The sequence below is a fragment of the Megascapheus bottae genome, chromosome 16 (assembly GCF_031878675.1).
Source record: "Megascapheus bottae isolate mThoBot1 chromosome 16, mThoBot2.hap1, whole genome shotgun sequence".
Taxonomy (NCBI): Eukaryota; Metazoa; Chordata; class Mammalia; order Rodentia; family Geomyidae; genus Megascapheus; species Megascapheus bottae.
Genome location: NC_143524.1, coordinates 23,008,797 through 23,029,284, shown reverse-complemented (window position 1 = coordinate 23,029,284; position 20,488 = coordinate 23,008,797). Strand labels below are relative to the sequence as shown.

Sequence of the window (20,488 nt, the reverse complement as noted above, 5' to 3'; positions counted from 1 at the left end):
CAATTAAAATAATGAAAACTGAATTGCAGATAGTTTATTGGCAAGTACATGGTTTCAGCTGCAGTATAAATTCACTTGAACAGGAGGACAATAATCAAGTCAAAAGAATAAATGTTAATCATCAGAAAATCTATCACTATTTGGGCTGTCACGTAGAAATCCAAAATCACTCAGGGGCCAGATCTGTAAAATCAAAACATATTTGAAAATAATAAAGATGATATTCTAATATTGTGTTTTTTCTATTCTTTATAAAAATTTATAAATATGCATTTTAGTATCAAGAGTTAACTGTGGGCCAGGAGTTTGGCCGAGTGGTTAAAGTGCTTGCCTAGCATGCACGAAGACCCGGGTTCGATTCCTCGGTACCACATACATAGAAAAAAGCCGGAAGTGGTGCTGAGGCTCAAGTGGTAGAGCTCTAGCCTTGAGAAAGTCCAAGGACAGTGCTCAAGCCCTGAGCTCAAGCCCAGGACTGGCAAAAAACAAAACAAAACAAAAAGAGTTAACTGTGTCTCAAAGTGTTTGAAGATGGTATCAAAAGTACTTGAATATAGTTAATGTAATTAGAATTTTATCTAAAATAATCCTCAAATTCCCATCTACAAAAGAGGGAGAGGAAAGGGGATAATGCTTTCTATAGATCTGTGAAGTAAAGACAACATGAGGACTTTTGAGAAAAGCTTTTCCCCCTTCCCGAGAAATTAATGCTTTATAAAAGAAAAAGAAAACTGTACCTTAAAGAAAATCCGCCCTCTTATTAGTCCGTATGGAATGGGTCCATAGTACCTGGAATCTGTAGAATTCTGTAGATTGTCTCCTTCTAGCCAAACATGACCTGTTGGCACCTACAGTTGTTAAAAAAAAAAAGTCCTTTAAGCCCCTTACAAACTTAAATTTGGGTTCTGTCACTAAAAATATGTCATTTAAAGGCCAGACTGCTGATGTGCACCTGTGAAAACAAAGGTCCTAAAGCCAGGCACTGATGACTCATGCTTATAGTTCTTCTTAGTAGCTACTCAGGAGGCTGAGATCGAAGAGTCTTTAGTTTAAAGCCAGCCCTGTTAGGAATGAGACACCTCCAGTAACCCACCCAAAAGCCAGGAGAAGAGCTTTGGCTCAAGAGATAGAACAGTAGTCTCGCGCAAAAGCTCAGGTACAGTGCCCAGGCCCTGAGTGCACGTGTGCAAGAAATTCCTAAATTTTGAATTGTGCTTTTATTTCCAGCAAAATAATATGAGCAACTTCTATTAAATATCCAGGGTTCCACTTTTCAACAAGATTTTCTGAATCATGTAGCTGCCAAACATTAATTTGTTATACAAACCCTAAACTAAGGTTTAAAAGAGATCAAAACAATGTGACAGGGTCATTAATTTAATGGCCTTCGAAAGAGGTCATTAGGATAGTGACTGAAAGTATGTCTTCCTATCTCTATAATAGCATAAGCAGGATAGCTACTCACTCAACAACATCCTGGGGCCAATACCAAAGCCAGCCCCATTAGAATACCCATAATGAACTAAATGGTAATTGATTGTGACATCAATTACAAATAATTTCATCATTTTATTGGAGTGGGCTTGTCAAAATTTTAATTAAGATTCCCTATTCTGCCTTTGTTAGGCCATATCTTCATTGTATTATACTTTGAGAATGACCATCAAGAACCAGAAAAACCTATTATAAAAATCATCAGTTGTAAAATGGTGACCTCTTAAATGAGAAGACTTTCCCTCTTACATGTCTTGTGTTTTAATTGGTAAATAAGTTCAAATTTTTATTGAGTGGCAGTCTTATTTAGAATTAAATGCATTGCTTTAAAATGCTTTTTTTTTTCCAATATAAGAGATTTGCCAAACTTAAAAATTACTCTGGCAATGAGCATTAAAACAAAAGCAGTTAGCTTCATAAGGCTGGGTATAGGTGGCTCATGCCTGTAAACTGCTACTCATATCCAGATCTGAAGCCAACCCAGGCAGAAAAATGTTAAGATTGTCTTCAGTTAACCAGCGAAAAGTTGAGGCATGGCTCAAGAGGTATAATCCAAAGTAAGATAAAAAAAACCAAGTGAGGCCAGGAGTGTGGCCTAGTGGTAGAGTGCTTGCCTAGCATGCACAAAACCCTATGTTTGATTCCTCAATACCATACACACAGAAAAAGCCAGACGTGGTGCTATGACTCAAGTGGTAGAGAAAGCCCAAGGACAGTACCTGGGCCCTGAGTTCAAGCCCCAGCACTGGCAAAAAAAAAATAATTTTAAAAAGCCAAGTGAAAGCTCCAGGTTCAGAGTTGAAGCCTCAGTACTAGCATGTGCACACACACACACACACACACACACACACTGCTTTTCAGGGTTTAAAAAAGTAAAATGACCACCCAGATTACTACTGGGAAGAACTTTATGGAATTTATTTTTACTCTAACGAAATGATTAGGATTTAACAGGCTATTTTTAAGTTACTAATTCCCCTCTTTTAAAAATAAATTTATACAAGCATGTGAAATGTTTTATTTCCTTTTCATAAGTGAAGTAGACACCCTATCCTTAAATACTAAATATATTTGCTAAAAGAATGCAAATTTACATGTGAAGTAACGTACCTTCTATCTGGTGATTATAATGTAACCCTTCTATTAATTACAATAAAAATATATGAAAAAAATACAAATTTACTAAATTGTAAGAATATTGACCCATTTATTTTTATTAGTGAAACAGAAGTCTAAAAGACAGTAACAAGGCTACATTCTATACCTACTTAAATTTTAAAATAAGACTCCATGAATAGTGAAGCCTAATCCTGTACAAGTGGAAGAATGAGTGTATCTCAGGAAACCAAAAAATGAACAGTGAATTTCATCGTTTTAAAATTTTTAGTGTCTCAACATGGGTGTTCTTGAGTTCCACAGGTACATTAGAAGGCTCAGTAAAAGCCAAATAAAAATGTTCTATAGGTAGGTACTGGTGGCGCCTACCTCTAATCCCAATACTCAGGGGACTGAGATTTGAGCTGAGAGCCACCTCAGGCAGACAAATCCAACACTTTTTAATAATCTCTTAGACCAGCAAAAAGCCAGAAGTGGAAGCATGATTCAAGCGGTAGAACCACACCTGTGAGCAAAAAAGCCCTACAACCAAAAGCCTAAGGCCCTGTGTCTGTGTGTGCAAGCCCTAGTACTGGCACAGAAACAAAAAAAAAATTCTACAAATTCGGTAATCTGCATTGTAAATGACTACAAGCAAGACTCATTTCTTGGTCCATCTCTCCATAAAGTTTATCTTGATTTTGCTTCCCTATATCAAATTCTCTTGACTATTTAGAGCATTTACTCTATAATGTTAGCCTTCATTGGGACTGTACTGTAACATCTTTTTTACTTAGGTTTTATGTAACTACTGTTTTATGAAATAGTGAGATAATAGGAAGTGATGTGATGATCTTAATTCCTTTGAGTTTCATTTTTATTAATTATTAAACTTCTTATATTCTTATTTTTAAAAAATGGAGCCAGATGCTGGGGCTTACAACTGTAATCCTAGCTACTCAGAGGCTGAGATATGAGGATATCAGAAAAGTTTGAGTCTCTTACCTGATAAACTACTCAGAAAAAGCCAGAAGTAACTTTGGCTCCAGTGGTAGAGCACTGGCCTTGAGCACAAAGAGGCTCAGGGACAGCATCCACGTTCAAGCTGAAGGAATGGGGATGACACTTTTCTGACAGCATTTGCTTTTGGCTTATTTTGAGAGAGGCCAAATCTCTTATGTTCAAAAATCTCTTTGTATCTCTTGCCATTATTGGGTTGATTTATCTTTTTCCTCACTTCATAGGAGCTCTTCATATAGGTTTAACCCTTTGAGATAATAGTGCAAATATCTGTTGCTTCTCATTAGTCTGGTTCTTATAACTTCTGGATTCTGATTTAAAGAGTTTCATGGTATTTTGTCAATTTTCTGGATTTTTTTTTTCCAACAGGAGGATAAGTCACCAGTTATTCCATCATTGCCAGAGCAGGTATTTTAAACCATACTTTATATCAATTTGAAGAGTATCATTTTGGTGAGGAGTAAATTTCATAAAGTGTTTGACATCTCCACCTTGCATTTCTTCAGTGACCTCTCCTATATTTTTTTGATTTACTCATTCCCCGTCAAGATCTCTATAAAAGACTTGCCAAATGCATCATGCAACAGTGTTCTAATATGAAAGTTCACTGATATAGTCTGCCTCTCAAAATTGGCAACAGTATAATCTACAGTGGGCAGAGGTTAAAAACAGTTCATTTCATAACAGTAGATACAAGTCTGATACAAAACCAAGTCAAACCAATCAAAAGATTTCTACAATATAGTCAATAAAAACAAGGGCCAGGAATGGTGGTCATGCTTGTAATCCAGCTGTTTTGGAGGGACCAATAAGGAAAATTGTGGTTTGAGGCCACTAGGGCAAAAAGCTAATAAGGGCTAAAAGCTGGCAGGACTCATCTCCATAAGTCAGGCATGGTGGCCAGTCATCTCAACTGTATGGGAGGCCTTGGCAGAAAGATTACAGTCTGAGGCTAGATGTACACAAAACCCTATAGGCGGCGGGGCGGGAGGAGTAGGGTCAGTCATGCCTGAAATTGTAGAATACTTACCTAGCACATATGGATCCTGAGTTCAAACCCTATTACTGCTAAAAAAATAAAAAAGTAGAACTATATAGGTAAATATTTTAAAATTGTTCTGTATAGGTTTAAATGTACCTTTTTATAATATATGTATTATGTAGGTAATTTAAGCATCCTCCTTTCTCAGCCTGTTGAGTACTTGGATCAGATGTGCACCACTATGCCAGGCTTAACACTTGTACTTTAAAAACAACAACATATTGCTTATCACAACCCAAGCTGAAAAAAATGTTTTGTTTTTCCTTTCTGGTCTCTAGTAGTGTGGAAAGAGAAACTCCTGTTCTGGCTTAAAACCCAGTTCTTTTTTGCTAAATAGGTTATTGGTCACCACTACATTAAAAAATTTAAACCTGATAAGAGAAAAAAAGGATCCTAAAACAATACTATAGTAAAATAGGAGCAGGATGATACATAAAATGGATTTTTTTTGAAAAGCTGTAACTTTACAATTAATGATGAATAAATACATAATAAATGTCCCACAAGTTCCTCATGTCATGTCTTTGTTCATGTTGCTTTGAAGAATCAAAACTTGCAACATATTTCTTTTCTGTCTCATAAATCTGCCATACCATCTTGAATGTATGGGACTGAACCAGAAGTGAACGGTTTAAATTTTTGTTCAAATCTGAATTTTTCTAGTTTCTCAGTTATAGCAAACTTTAGGGCTAAAATTTCAAACATTAGAAGAACCTTTAAGCCATTCTTGTTTCTACTCTAGAGGTTTACTTGTTGAGTCATGATAAACCTGATCTCAGGGCCGGACAAAAGAACCTATGCTCCAGTTCTCAGCTATACTTACTGGGATCTAGTTGAGAGCCTTCTTTTCAGTACTACCAGCAAATGTAATTACCTCATGGCCTGCGGGGTGTCCATTCAACAAAAGAGGCTTTGTGAAGAAACCCCACAGGTGTCACCTTTCTTGATTCAAGTGAAATCTGATGAAAGAGTCCACAGTATCAAATAACCCATGCACTAAACTGTAATCAAACTCATTTATTTGATTAAGCAAAGAACACTTAATTAAGAAAGTCCTAAAGAAAAAGATATATGTATGGCCTCTTACAAGTTTCAAAAACAAAATCTTTTTTTTTTAAATGAGCAATTTTAAATTTTCCCTTTATTTACCACATATTTACTTCATATTTCATATTTAGCAAAGGTATGCAATGGCCATACAACTGCACACACCTCTTTAGCTAGCCTTTTAAAATGACTGCAAAAGAAAGACAAAATGTAGGCAATGAAGGAACAAAGGTCATGGAGGCAAGGAGAGAAACTATTCAGAATCCTTGTCCCATAACACAAGAAGAGGCACATGCATTTGATGAAAGTAGTCAGAGAAAGCTGTTTTTGCTTTTAGCAGAAACAAATGGGATCAATAAATCAAGGACACTGTTTAAAAGTACCTGGTTTTATACATATTTTTAAGGAGTTTGCTGAGTATTAAAGGAATAACTAGTGAAATACAAAATGCATAACTTCCTTGCCTAAGAAAAAAGTTCATATTCTGAATGCACAATCATAAAATGTCATTTCATTGTAACAATTCTTAGTTATATCATTGTTTTCTTTTGCTATTGTCTTCCAAGTAGGCAATGCTAAGTCCAACTTCTATACTGCTAGATAGCAAATACATGACTCTGCTTAGTCATGACTTATCTAACTAAAATGTGCTCATGGTAGATATTGCACACAAATTACAGAGAGGATACTTGGAAAATGAAATTTTATTAATAGTTTCTAAAACAATGCCATAAGCTCCAGTGTTTGTTTGACTCAGTTGATATTAGAAATACCAGCAGGAAATAATGATTAGAGTTTATCCTTCCTATAATATTAGTAAAAGCTATAAACAATAACATCTGGGTAAGAAAGAATTAATTCTTTTTTAAGCAACAAATTAAAAAAACTTTTTGTTGTTGTTGTTTAATGGGTGTGTTCCAAGTGCTAGTTCTGAAGGCAAACTCAAAAATGGTTCCACTAATACTCTATGTTCACTGACATTCTTCTGGCCCTGACTTTTTCAGATAAGATCATCCAAGATAGATAAACTAACAATTTAATTGCAATGCTTCCTTAAACATCAAATGTTCAGGTCCTTCTTCATGATATGTCCACTCCTCCAAAACCTTACTAACTTGTGGCTGGGGCGGGAGTAAAAAAGAGTTAAAATTGCAGAAAATACACAGGCTTTTCCATATAAGCCATCCAATAGTGATAATCTATGTCAATACAATGGGTCACTTTACCCTCTGACTTTTCTTTTGCTTGCTGTTTTGGGATTAGTAACTACAAGAAGCATTTGAGGTTGTCCTCAGTAACCCCCCCTCAATAAACAAGTAAATGAATAAATAAATGCACACACACATTTGATATTCTCATTGCAAGACTGTCTCTGTACTTTCATTTTAATACAGGCTAATCTACAATATTGTTCTCAGACTACAGAAGGTGAGCCTAATTAAATATAACATACGGTATTTCAGAGTTGGAAGAAAATGGTGATGTGAAAATAATGAGATTCTTTTGCTCTCAGAAAAACAGTTCTAAATAATTGGTAAGTCAGATGTATTATGTATAAAATATGCACTTATGTTTTATTCTTGCTACTTCAAAGTCCAAACTCATGTCTACAGATTCACCACTATGCATGATTCTCTGTAGCTCTTGTCAATCTCCGGTTCCTTCTAGGCATAACCAGAAAAAACTAAATCTGAAATGGCATTAGAAATAAGTCACCAATAGGATTGAATCCATATTCCAACAAACACAAATTATTAAAATTAAATATGTAGAACTTTTTATACTTGTTATTACTAATGCATTGTAAAAGGTGTTTTACGCTTTCCTTAGACTTTTATCCTACTTGTGTTTTATTCATCAAACCCTACAAATTATTTAGAATGAAGTGTAACTTTATGAATTAAAAAATTGCAAGTTAGACAGGTAAATAACAGTTGAATCTTGTGAGCATGCATGATACAAGGAGAGTAGATGCACATCTTTAAAAAGCAATATTGATATCCTACAGCTGAGGGCATCACAACATTGTTTTGACTGAGAGATCATGAAAACATGCTGTGAACTGGAATAGTAAAGCATCTAGATGTCACTTTGGGACAACAGCAATTTATTTTTTTTTGTTTGTTTTACCATTTGATGAATATTTAAGAGCTGTTATATTAAAGTATAGATAGGTTTATTAATGGATTCCTAAATTTGTTCAAAGTTGAGTATGTCTTCTGTTTCCCAAACTTCCTGCCCACATCCCTGTTTTTTGTTGTTGTTGTTGTTTTTAATCTGCCTGTCCCTGCTACCAAAGCCAGTGGCAATATCATTTTTAAGCCCTTGGGCTTCCTGCATTTCCAGTATCCAACCACATTTAGAGACTCCCTTAATCTTTCTGTAATCTTTATACTTCTTTCCGTTATCAGTGTAAGTACCTCAACTATGCCTAGTTAATAGCTTGTTACACAGACTCTCTGCCTGTAAGGATCTATGAATCTGTTACTCTTAGTCCACATCAATACCACAGTGATCTGTCAAAACCTACCTCTGATCATGTTAGTTCTCAGACACATAGAAGAGAATCATGTTTACCTTTTCATTGTTATTTCTTTAACTACCTACCTCCTACATGTTCTATACATAGGAAATTACTTTTGGCAATTTTCCAAAGTACAGTGCTACATTGTCACTTCTAAGCCTTCAAAATATGCTACAAGCTTTGCTCAGCTCTACTCATTTAAAACTTCCACTCCACAGAATAGTGTTATCCACTGCAACCTGGAAAAATATCCTTTTGTCAAACATAGTTCCCTGTGAATAATTCTTTGTTACCATATTATAATTCTTTATCTCTCCAACTTGATTGCAAATTCCTGTACTTGTATCATGCAATACAGTAGCCACTAGTCATACATCTTTTAAATGTAAGAATTACATAAATTTAGTTCCTCACACACCACATTTCATGTGTTCAAGTGCCCTTTGCATGTTGGGTACTACGTTGCACACTGCAGATGCACAACATTTCCATTTCTTCTAAAAGTTCTGGTGGACACTGCTCAGGGCAATGACTTGGTGTGCCCTCACAGGGTACTGACCCTCAAGTAAGAGTCATAGAGGGAGTTGAGAGGTTCACATCTGCGAAACTAGGCCTACTACTCTAGCCTACTGAAGGCCCTGAAAGTTCTCTCCTATGCCATTCCACCCTGTGTCTCCTATCTTACAAGTCCAGTGGCTTGGATGCTCCCGAGGCATCCTCATTAAAGAAGTTGCCTGAATGCTGGGTTTGGAGTTGATTTGGGTTCAGAAGTCTTTATTTATGTCTACAGACCTTCTTGGACTTTCTTTAAATAGGGTAGTCCAGTTAACTTTCAAGTCTCTCCAGAAGACCCAGAGTTTCTCCAATAATTTTTATTTCACAGATTCATAAATACAAAGAAGCAGATGAGAATGCTTTTTATATCTTAGGATTTTAAATTATGTGCTGACAGTATTTTCTTAAATACGTCTTAGTCTTTTTGCTCTGCATGTACATTTGGTGAAAGTACATGCAAAGTACTAGCTGTACAATAGAAAGTGATTTATTTTCACACATCACTATAAAATAAAATTTTATCAACTGGATTTTACTAAACAAACCTCATCTTACTTTAACAATGTTCAGAGACTGCATCTGGAATGCTGAAGTTGAGGAGCCTAAAAGATGATTCTTTAGTATTAACACTTCAGACAAACAGGAAGTAAAATTTATCTTTAGAATTATGTTAGCTATAGGATGAAAAAGTCACGTTATCTCTGTCATCTCCTCATTGAACTTAACTTTACCGAAGAGTAAATATCTTTTCTCTACATCAGCTTCAATCAAGGCATTAGCAGTATGTTGTAATTGATTATGCTGGGAGCCGTTGCTGAGAAATAGATGTGTAGCACAGGGTTTTATCACTACAGTCTGCAAAAAACCTAGGCCCTCCTTTAGATACTCTAGCTGTAATAAGTGACATTATTAGGTAGTTCTTCTATTTAAATGACATAAGGATTTAATATATCAGCAGCTTATTACAAACAAGCCCTTTGGTTCAGATAGTTCCTCTCCCTACCCAGAAGTGCCTTTCTGTTTATAGTACAAGTGGTAATAGAGGACCAGATGGTTGTACCTTTTAGCTAAGGTAATTGACACTTAAACAAACACAAAACAGCATTAGGATATCGAAGGATTTGAACAGTATCCTAAACACACAGTACACAGCAAAGGACTATTGGTGTTAACTATAAAAAATGACCATTTTTCTAATGCTGACTAATTAGACTGTTTTTGCAGGTAGTCAAATTATTTCTGTATTTCCTAAAGTAAAACTTATTATTGTCATACACACATTCAAGTTCAGATAACACCATTTCTTTCTGGAAAAGTAAAGTTGTGTCTTAGTCCTTATATTTCTGCCAATAAAATTAATGATTTCAAACATGTGCTAAAGTTCACTAAAGAATGTATAAAATACTATATTCTTTATTGACAAACTATCACCTGCTGAATTCTGGTATCAGGAATAATCACAAAGCTACGCCTGCTACTTTTGATAGCTTATTTTATTATTAATACTATATCATTTGTGCAATTTTTGAGATAGGGTCTTGTTATATAGGGGTGAAGAGTGGCCTGGAGCTCACTGTTTAACCAAGACTAGCCTTGAATTCAAGACACTTCAGCCTATGTTTTCTGAATGCTGGTATTATAGGAGAGTCACACTATATAATCCAGACTAGCCTGGAACTCATGATTCTTTGTTTCTAATTCCTATATGCTAGGATTATAGGCATGAGTCTAATTATTTTTAATTTTTATTTTTAATTGCTTTAATTAAATGAAAACATGATTTTACTAATATCTTCCTTTACAAACAGTAACAAAATCTGTTGTAATCTTCAGAATATAATAAAATCTCTGTAATCTTATATCCTGTTTATACTAAAGATAGTTGAAAAACTGACATTTAAAATATTAAAAATAACAATTTTACAGTGAACCACTGAAAAACAGAAGCTTACATTCAGAGATGTTTACAAAATGTAACAACGTCACCCATTCATAATCTGTCAACTAATAATAAGATAAAAAATAACATATATAATCTATCTAGTGGTTAAGGAATCCAAAAGGCACATGTGATTCTGTTGAAATGCAGCAAATTTTCATTACCAAACAACCTAGTGAGTAGCTATTAAATGTTAAAAGGGTAACTTAACCAACATCCTAACAAAATCATCAAAACAGTCCTAGGGCACCAAACCCGCCCTCCAAATAACAACGTAGGTTTCGCAGACCTCAGTCCCACCATCACTTTAGAAATGGTGCTTTTATTTTTTTTACTATGGGCTGATTCTATACCTTGGTTATGGTGAATAGTGCTGCAGTGGTAGAGCTGGTGGCTTTCCTGAAGAAGGAGGGCAAGAGTGGCTAATGGAGGGATGGGTGAGAATGTCGAAAGGAGTGACACTGATTAAGAGGCACTGTATTCATAACTGCTTTCTACAATTCCTTTGTACAACTACTTAAAGATAATAAGATATTGTCAAAAGAATATAACAAATCAGCTGGGCACTGTGGCTCACGCCTGTAATTCTAGCTACTCAGGAGGCTGAGAATCAAGGTTCAAAGCCAGCCTTTGGGTGGTATCCTTGAGCTGAATGAAGAACTCGGGGACAACGCACAGGCCCAGAGTTCAAGCCCCATGACCCCCCCACACAAAAAAAGAATATAACAAATCATAGTTTATAATAAATGCTGGGGTAATCAATTATACTCAAACTAGTCCCTAAAATCAAGAAGCTTATCTAGAGCAGGGGTAGCATTTTTTTTCTCTGATGGTTTAGACAATAGTAATAGACTTTGCAAGTGATGGCCATTCTAGTGAAAATAGGCACAGACAATACATAATGAATAAACATGAATACATTCTAAAAACATGAAAAACAGAAAAAATGGTCATGTAGAGCTTTGTATGACAACATACTATCTCTGGATCTTTTTATTGTAAAGGTGATATACAGAGGAGTTACAGTTATATACGTCAGGTAATGAATACATTCCTTTTTGAACAATGTCACTCTTTCGCTCATTTTCTCCCAGTCTCCCACCAACATTCCTCCCACAAAAGTTGTGTAGTTAATTTTTGCCATAGTGTCTGGTGAGTATCACTGGCTCAAGTAACAAGAGTAACTGCCTAATAAGGGTGAAACACTAAATTCAAAGCTCAGTACTGCAAAAAAAGAAGAAGAAACGCCCATTTAAAATACTAATAACAAAGTAAATGTCTTGTATTCTATAATAGATACTTCATCGATTATTTAGGCATTCACTGTTAAAAAAATAAAGCAAAGATGAGGACTTTGACAAAAGAAAGAAGGAAGGAAGGAAGGAAGGAAGGAAGGAAGGAAGGAAGGAAGGAAAAGAGAGAGAGAGAGAGAAAGAAAGGAAGGAAGGAAGGAAGGAAGGAAGGAAGAAAGGAAGGAAGGAAGAAAGAAAAGAAGGAAAGGAAGAAAGAGAGTGAGTGGTGGGAACAAATGCCTAACTAGAATGAGTCAGGAGTAATTATAAATCAGAGTAGGATCAGAATATGCAACTCTGCTATAAGATGATATGAAGCACATTTGTTTGGATTGAAGCTTTTACTGCATGATTACTGGGATAACTTAGTACATTTCAGTGCCTACCACATATCTTCATAAGAATTATGATACATTTCTCTTCATTTGTTTAATCTCTAGCAAATTAAACTGAATGGACTAGAGGCATGGCTCAAGTGGGAAGGTGCCTGACTAATAAATGCCATGGCATCAGTTAAAACCCCAATACAGCCAGCCAGTCAATCAATCAAGGGTTCATTTTGTAGGTTTCCTACTCTGCAAACCAATAGGATAATATCATTCATTTTATTTCCTAATAGCTAAATGTTCCTAACTTCAAAAAAATTACTTTTTGATGAATGTTAGCTTCTCCCAGCAAACTAAGGAGTTCCTGCTGCATATACTGAGAGGCATGGTATCCCAGATGTTTGAGCTGATTTGAATTTGTTTCTTTTGCGAGTTGGAAATGTAATTTCTACTCTAGTAGTCACTGCTTAGCCTGTAGCCCAAGAAAACAATTACTGGCTTTACTAACATAAAAACCAGCAAAATCCTAAGCAACAGCACTTTGATAGGGACTGCTCAGTTTCCAAGTACATAATGTAAAAAATAAATCTACTTCATAAGTTTCGTTGCCACATAGACTTTTTGAACTCTGGAATGAATAAAATGATTCCATGTCACTTAACCAATGATCTGTTTATGTTCTTTATTTTCTTTTGCCAGCTCAGAAACAATGCTTTCTTTCATATGCTAAACTGTATAGTCAAATCTGCAACTATTTTGGCATTTTCTTTTTGAAGTGGTTACATTCAAAAATAAGCATGGAATTCAAAACATATTTTCATATCCTTCATCTTTTTATGAAGCTCAATCAAAGTATGCACAGTAATGTCTTCATCTTAGAAATAACAATGGTTTTTCTAAATGGGCACAAAGGTAAATAATCTATAAAATACAGCATCAGTGTACTTCTGAGATAGCTGAAAAAAAGAATACACTAAAGGGGGAGACTTTATAAATAGTTTAGGTATCTTTCCAGAGTACTCAATACTTGGATGAATTTTTGTTTTAAATCACCTTGATTAATGGAACACATTTGCTAAAGTGGTTTTGTAATAGCTCCACAATTCTTATGGCTTGAATAACCGAGACTAGAAAAATTGGCAGGAGGCAGCCCTCAAAACACTGGCTTTTCTTTTAGAACCAATACTGTTGCTTATCCAAAACAATTCCCTTGTTTTTTAAAATAACTGTTATTCTCTCAGAATACTGAGAGAGGAAGTTATGGCATTGTGAGGAGCATATGTTTGAGAACCAGGGTATTGGTGTTTGAAGCCCAACTTTCATAGTTTTCAGCTTAGTTTTCATTAGTTTTTCTACTACTATCTACCTAATGAAATAAGTTAACTGACAAAGAGTTTTGGCAGTTACCCAGTTACACTGAGTTGAACAATAGTATTTCAAGTATATATTCCACATTAACACCAAAACAAAGTGTGTGGAATATACCTGCAATGAACTGAGGGAAATTCCCTAATTTGCTCATCTAATAAATGTATAAAAATTTGACAAGGGGGCCGGGAGTTTGGCCTAGTGGTTAAAGTGCTTGCCTAGCATGCACGAAGACCCGGGTTCGATTCCTTGGTACCACATACATAGAAAAAAGCCGGAAGTGGTGCTGAGGCTCAAGTGGTAGAGCTCTATCCTTGAGAAAGTCCAAGGACAGTGCTCACGCCCTGAGCTCAAGCCCAGGACTGGCAAAAAAAAAAAAAAAAATTTGACAAGGGAACAGGTGTATGGCCTAATGGTATAGTGCTTTTCTAGCATGCATGAAGCCCTGGGTTCAATTCCTTGGCACCACATACACAGAAAAAGCAGGAAGTGGTGCTGTGACTCAAGGGTAGAGCGCTAGCCTTGCGAAAACCCAAGGACAGTGCCCAGGCCCTGAGTTCAAGCTCCAGGACTGGCAAAAAAAAATTGATGAACATTTCCCTTAAAAATATGCAAAACAAGCCAGGAGTGGTGGCTCACACCTGTAATCCTAGCTACTCAGGAGGTTGAGATCTGAGGATCAAGGTTCAAAGCCAGCCCAGGCACAAAAGAACTTGAGACTCTTATCTCCAATTAACCTTGAGAAAATAGGAAATGGGGCTTGGCTCAAGGGTAAGGTGGTAGCCTTGAGCTGCAAAGTTCAGGGACAATGGCCAGGTCAAATTCAGGCCCCATGACCCACAAAAAAATGAAATATTTAGCTTTCATAGTCTCCTAGTTATCTTCTGATTACTTAACACTTCTAAGACCCATTTATCTTGATATAACTCCTCTAAAACTCTTACAATGAAATTAACATAACTTAAATAAATTGAAAGATTTAAATACATAAATAGAAGATGCCACAGTCTATTTTGCTGACTAAACTACTTATCCTAAGTACATACATTGCTAATGCAACTTAAAAGTAACTACTGTCCCACGATATGTGAAGAGTTGTATGAAGTAAAATCATTTAGCAAACTCTGACATTTTTAAAGAAGATACAGCATTAAAGATGAAAGTCTCTGAAATGATACTAGCATCTTCAACATAATCACCATCAACTAACAATTACTATGCTTAGAATGATAGTAATAAATATCAGAAAATATCTGCACATTATGGACAATGTATTGAATAACTTTATTGATCAAACTTACAAGGCAATCACAGTTTAAAATAAATTTTACTCCAATTATTTGGTTACATTAGGAATAAAAGAAGTAAAATTGCTTAACATACAAAAGTTATGTTAATCATTGGATAGCAACACACAATGTAAAATAAAGAATTACGCTACGATTATAAAAGCAAAAATATGTGGAATAAACAAAGGTATGCCCCTCCCACTTCTATCATAGAAGCCATGTTTGGTGAAAGGAGCTAATATAACACATGTATTTATATTCCTCTGCTACCTATATAGAAGAGTTGACAATTCTAGTCCACATTTTTTAAGATTCTTAAAAAAACCTAATTTATGAAATTTACTTGATTTTGCCACTTTGTCTTCCAGCTACCGTTAGGCGTCAATGTCAGATCTCCTTAGTCTCCTGATAATCACGGTTTGTTCATCTTTACTTGCTTTGAATGTCCTTGACTTTTTTGTTTCTTTCTAGGTATGGCTTTTTAGTTATGTTTTTCTGTGGGTTTTTGTTTTCATAAAATAATGCCTTGCTGGGGCCGAGAATTTAGCCTACTGGTTAGAGTGCTTGCCTAGCATGCATAAAGATCTGGGTTCGATTCCTCCATACCACATACATAGAAAAAGCTGGAAATGGTGCTGTGACTCAAGTGGCAGAGCTCTAGACTTGAGAAAGCCCAAGAACAGTACTCAGTACTTGAGTTCAAGCCCGGGTCTGGCAAAAACCAAAACAACAACAACAACAAAAATCCCAGTTAATGCCTTGCTGCATAATTACAGCTACCCTCAAACTACAGTTACTCCCAATTTGGCTTCAGAATACCAGGGATTACAGGTATGCACCACAATGCTCAGCAACCTTGAGAGATCTGAGAAAGATTAGTCAAATATATCATCAGATATTCTAAATGCGGGTCTAGTGGATATTCCTCCCGCCCCCTTTATTGTTTGTACCAGTCTTGTGGCTTTAACTTAGGGACTTGCTGCTGTTTTGCTTAAGATTAGCATTCTACCAGTTGAGCCACAGCTCCATTTCTGGCTCTTTTGGTATTTAGTTGAAGATTAGAGTTTCACAGACCTTCTTGCCTTCTAACCTCAGATTTCAGCCTCCTGAGTACCCAGGATTACATCAGGAGACATCAGCACTCAGCAGATGCTTTATTGTGATTAAACTGAAGCTTTTTTTAGTGAATGGAGGAAGTGCCACTGGGGTCTAACTTCAAGGCTTCACACTTGCTAGGTAAGTACTTTACCACTTGAGCCACCCACCCAGCTGAGCATCTTTCTTTTCATTTTTTCTTTCTAGTAACAGTATCACAAAAATGACCTGATTTTCTTGGTACTTCAGTTCAGAGGCTTTTAAGGTGATGTTCTGTTACTGGTGGCAAACCCTGATGACTGATGTCTGGCATATGGTGTCTGGCAGTTTTTTCTTGTATGATACTTTGAGCATGCAAATAATTCTTTTCAAATTTTTCCCTCAAAATTTAAATATAACAGCAAAATGGTTCTTGGCATAAATTTCATAGAATGCAACATTTTTTCTTTTCTTTTCTTTTTTTTTTTTTTGCCAGTCCTGGGCTTGAGCTCAGGGCCTGAGCACTGTCCTTGGACTTTCTCAAGGCTAGAGCTCTACCACTTGAGCCTCAGCACCACTTCCGGCTTTTTTCTATGTATGTGGTACCGAGGAATCGAACCCGGGTCTTCATGCATGCTAGGCAAGCACTTTAACCACTAGGCCAAACTCCCGGTCCCACAACATTTTTTCTTATATTCAAGGTATGAATAACTGTTTCATTTTCTCAGAGTATTTAATGTTAATCAACTATGATACCAAAGAACAACATAATTAAAACAATACTTACATAACTATGGTTTTTAAAGAAATCTGATGGACTAGTGGTGAGGATTTTGTCTCCTTCCAGACCAATTACTCGTTTACAAATGTTTGACTTTGGATCACTCGGACTTTTTGCAATCACAATGTCACCTCTGACAGGGTGGAGGGAAATCAAAGAAATATCAGTTTTACTTATTAAACATATATGTATATATATATGCATGGAACTTCTTTACATATTTTATAAAGCAACTTGTGTGCCTTCACATCTAATTACCCTTATACAGTCCCCAGCTTTGAGAGCCTTTCTGACTTTATAAATGGTTGAAAATCTAAAGAGAATAATGGAAAAGCCATCTACAACCACTTGTAACTTAAGAAGATTCTAAATTTTCTAATAATTCCATGAAAGCTATCTTTCCTGCACCATATCTTCCATGGGCTGCTTTTATATCCAAATTTTTAGATATGGTGTCACATAATTTGTAATCTCAACCCTTGGTAGATTACAAGCTCCAAAATAGCCTGGATAACACAGTGACACTCTATCTTAAAAACCCAAGGGGAGGGATGTAACTGGGTAAGAGTTCTTGCTTACTATGCAAAGTTTCTCTGTGACTAACCATGCTTACAACCACAGTTTTAGTGTAATAACTAACTCACTTTCCTAGCCACCTGTCTTGTTTTTCTGCCCTACCCCTGAGCCACAGCCCCATTTCCTATTTTCTAGTAATTAATTGGAGATAAAAGTCTCACAGCCTTTAGTTACCCAGGCTGGTTTTGAACCTCAGTCCTCAGATCTCAGCCTCCTGAGTAGCTAGGATTACAGATGTGAGCCACCACGCCTTGCTTAGCCAGCTGTCTTTAAATTATACTTTTTTTTTTGCTCAAGGCTGGCACTCTACCACTTGAGCCACAGTTCCACTTCTAACATTTTGCTTGTTAATTGGGAATAAGAGGCTTTCTCAAGTTTGTCTGCTGGGCTGGGTTCAAACTACAAGATCCTAAGACCTCAGCCTCAAAAGTTTTTTTTTAAATTAAGAAATTGCAGAACTGTATATTTTCATTGCAAATTTAGAATATCAAAGAAATTTACCTTTGAATACCATAAAAATGTCGACTAAGATTTTCTGCAAAGACAATATCTGAATTATGAATTGTAGGCTCCATTGATGGTCCAGAGCACTGAAAAAAAATAATTTTGTAATTGAGTTTAAAAACCTTTTAAAATTTAACAGAAGTAAGTGAGCAGGTTTAAAAGAAAGTAAAGCAACCAAATGTTCCTACCAAGCCTAGAAGCACAAATATATTACATATATATAGTACTGATAAGTACATGAACAAACTAACATTATATATGACCCCAAACTTTGGAGTCATATATAATTACATGATATATATGTGTGTATTATATATGCATATAATTACATTATATATGCAATTATACTACATATAACTTACATTCTGTAGAATGTAAATTCCATAAGAAAAGAACCTTGCCTCTCAGCTTCCAAGCTATCTAATTTGAAAAACAGTGTTTGGCATAAGGTAATACTCAATAGATACTTGTTGAATAGGTGATTCATTTTCTTGGAATTGTGAAATATCACTAAGTGCCCTGGCACAGTGGTTTATTAAGTAATATCGTCAGCAGAAAGAAATACACAAGATAGAAGATTAGCAAAGGAGGAAAATACTGGAAGAGAATGAAGCACCCCTGATAAAGAGATAGAACCAAAAGATCAAAATGCCAGTCTGTCTCAGAGTAATTCCAACCTGAACCCTCACCAAGACAGTGGCCATGTGACCTAGAAATCCCTAATCACTTTGCTAAGTTCCGGAGCAACAAAGGAGATACAGGGAGATAATGGGTATGACATATTTAACCATTATTTCCTCTTTATTTAAGGAATTATCTTCTATACTGACTAAATTGATCATCTAGAGAGCTTGTAACTAGCATCTAAAGAAAAGAAGGGTGATGGAAGAAATTTAGCGTATACAATTTTTGTTGATTTTAGTGATTTTAAGCTTCCCAAGTCCGGCTTTCTAAGTATTTTTACTTAATTGCTCTGCATTAATATTATACTATTTTCACAGTGAACTGATAATCCTTCCTCCGCTGCCAAAAGAATGGTTTATTCAGATAGGGCCGAATCTTACATTTTCTACTGAAAAATATCAGCATGAGATATATTCTAAAAACATTTATCTGTCTTAAAACAGCTCTATTTATCTATCTGTATATATAATGGTTCTACTAAGACAGAAAGAACAGAAGGAAAGTTTAGTTTCACTACTTCTAAAGGTATCAATGTAACTTTCAACTACTCAGGAGTTCCTATTAAATATATATATTTCCATTACTCCAGCTCAACTTGAGGTCATTATGATTGTCAATTAATTAGGATAAACCTAATATGAAAATTATAATATAAACAATAATATCATCATTAGCTGGCAAGTTACTCAAATACCGTTTCACTTTCATAACAAAACATTTGAACACCTCAACTTGACAAAGTCATGATATGTTACTACAGAGAACAGGTACTAGTTGGTGAAGGGACCATTTCAACATTTTAAACCTGACATGAACAGAAAAATCATATTTTAATGACAAATGCAGTATCCAGGAATAAGAGTTTTAGAAATCAGGAAAAAAAAAAAAGTATTGTAATTCTACCTCTCCTACATAGTCAGTGGGACCTGGAACAAATAACAAGCTTTTTGGTTCCTCATGTATATGATGTATACATGTATATGATGTATTTCTAATAATTACCGTAAGGCCAAATGAGTAAAAATTAAATATCCTGAGAATAGTAAATAATACTCAATGATGGTAACACCTATTATTATTAGTATATTAAGAGTAATTTTTTGTTCACTGGTTAGAAACTGAATATAGAACACATTAACTTACTTTTCTTACACTTTAAGCCAGTGTCATTGCATTCTATCATGTCCAAATATCAGCTTTAATTTTCACTCTTTATTAATAAAAATAACTTCAAATAGAATGAAGGAAAAAAAATTTTCCTTCAGTTTTAAGAAAGTATATTTAAAATGAAGATTCTTGAGTGGAAACTTACCATTACAACACCACCAACGTATTCAAAAGCACAATGGGCTATACAGCCATACTGAATAGTATAGCCAACAAGTCGAAAGGTTTTTCCCAGAACACCACGAAGCATAGTTCTATGTTGACTCTGCTACCATTGGCCTGATGGTAAATTTCAAAAAGTTTTATAATCAATTTAAAAATTAATCTTCCTCATCCCCACTCCACTTCTTAAACCAATTCAACAGGTTTGTTTTCTTTTCATACATATATATAAAGTACCATCTTTAATGTTATATTAATTTAAAATCTCAATATAATTAATCTAAAATATTTCTAGTATGTTTCCTTTCCTTTTGATTTACCTTTATAACTTAGCACATTTCTCAACCAATGCCCTAAGCTATTCTATGTTATTAAAGCAATAATTATCAATAACAGTGGAGTAGTTACTGTGCCTTTCCCCATCACAATTACTCATTTCTTCATTTGTCACATTTAGGTGAATGACCAGACCTGATATATTGGAACTTGCTGGTAGGCCTATGGTTTAGAATTCTATAAAGTAACTTGATCAATTCTGTGATGACAATA

The 20,488-nt window shown here is 35.4% G+C and overlaps 1 protein-coding gene across 2 annotated transcripts; it reads right to left on the bottom strand.

Moving 5' to 3' along the window:
• Positions 1 to 23: 23 nt before the first annotated feature.
• On the bottom strand, positions 24 to 20,051 carry Immp1l (inner mitochondrial membrane peptidase subunit 1). Of its 2 annotated transcripts, none has more exons than XM_090347953.1 (5): positions 19,923 to 20,051; positions 17,924 to 18,012; positions 16,853 to 16,979; positions 738 to 848; positions 24 to 183 (listed from the first exon to the last, which is right to left on the bottom strand). In XM_090347953.1, the coding sequence occupies exons 1-5, from the start codon at positions 20,025 to 20,027 to the stop codon at positions 115 to 117; spliced, it is 501 nt and encodes a 166-aa protein (XP_090204079.1). In that variant the 5' UTR covers positions 20,028 to 20,051; the 3' UTR covers positions 24 to 114. The 2 variants fall into 2 exon arrangements, with proteins under 2 accessions (XP_090204079.1, XP_090204080.1); XM_090347954.1 differs by lacking the exon at positions 24 to 183 and adding an exon at positions 5,526 to 5,610 and having other exon boundaries at positions 763 to 848.
• Between the last annotated feature and the right edge of the window lie 437 nt (positions 20,052 to 20,488).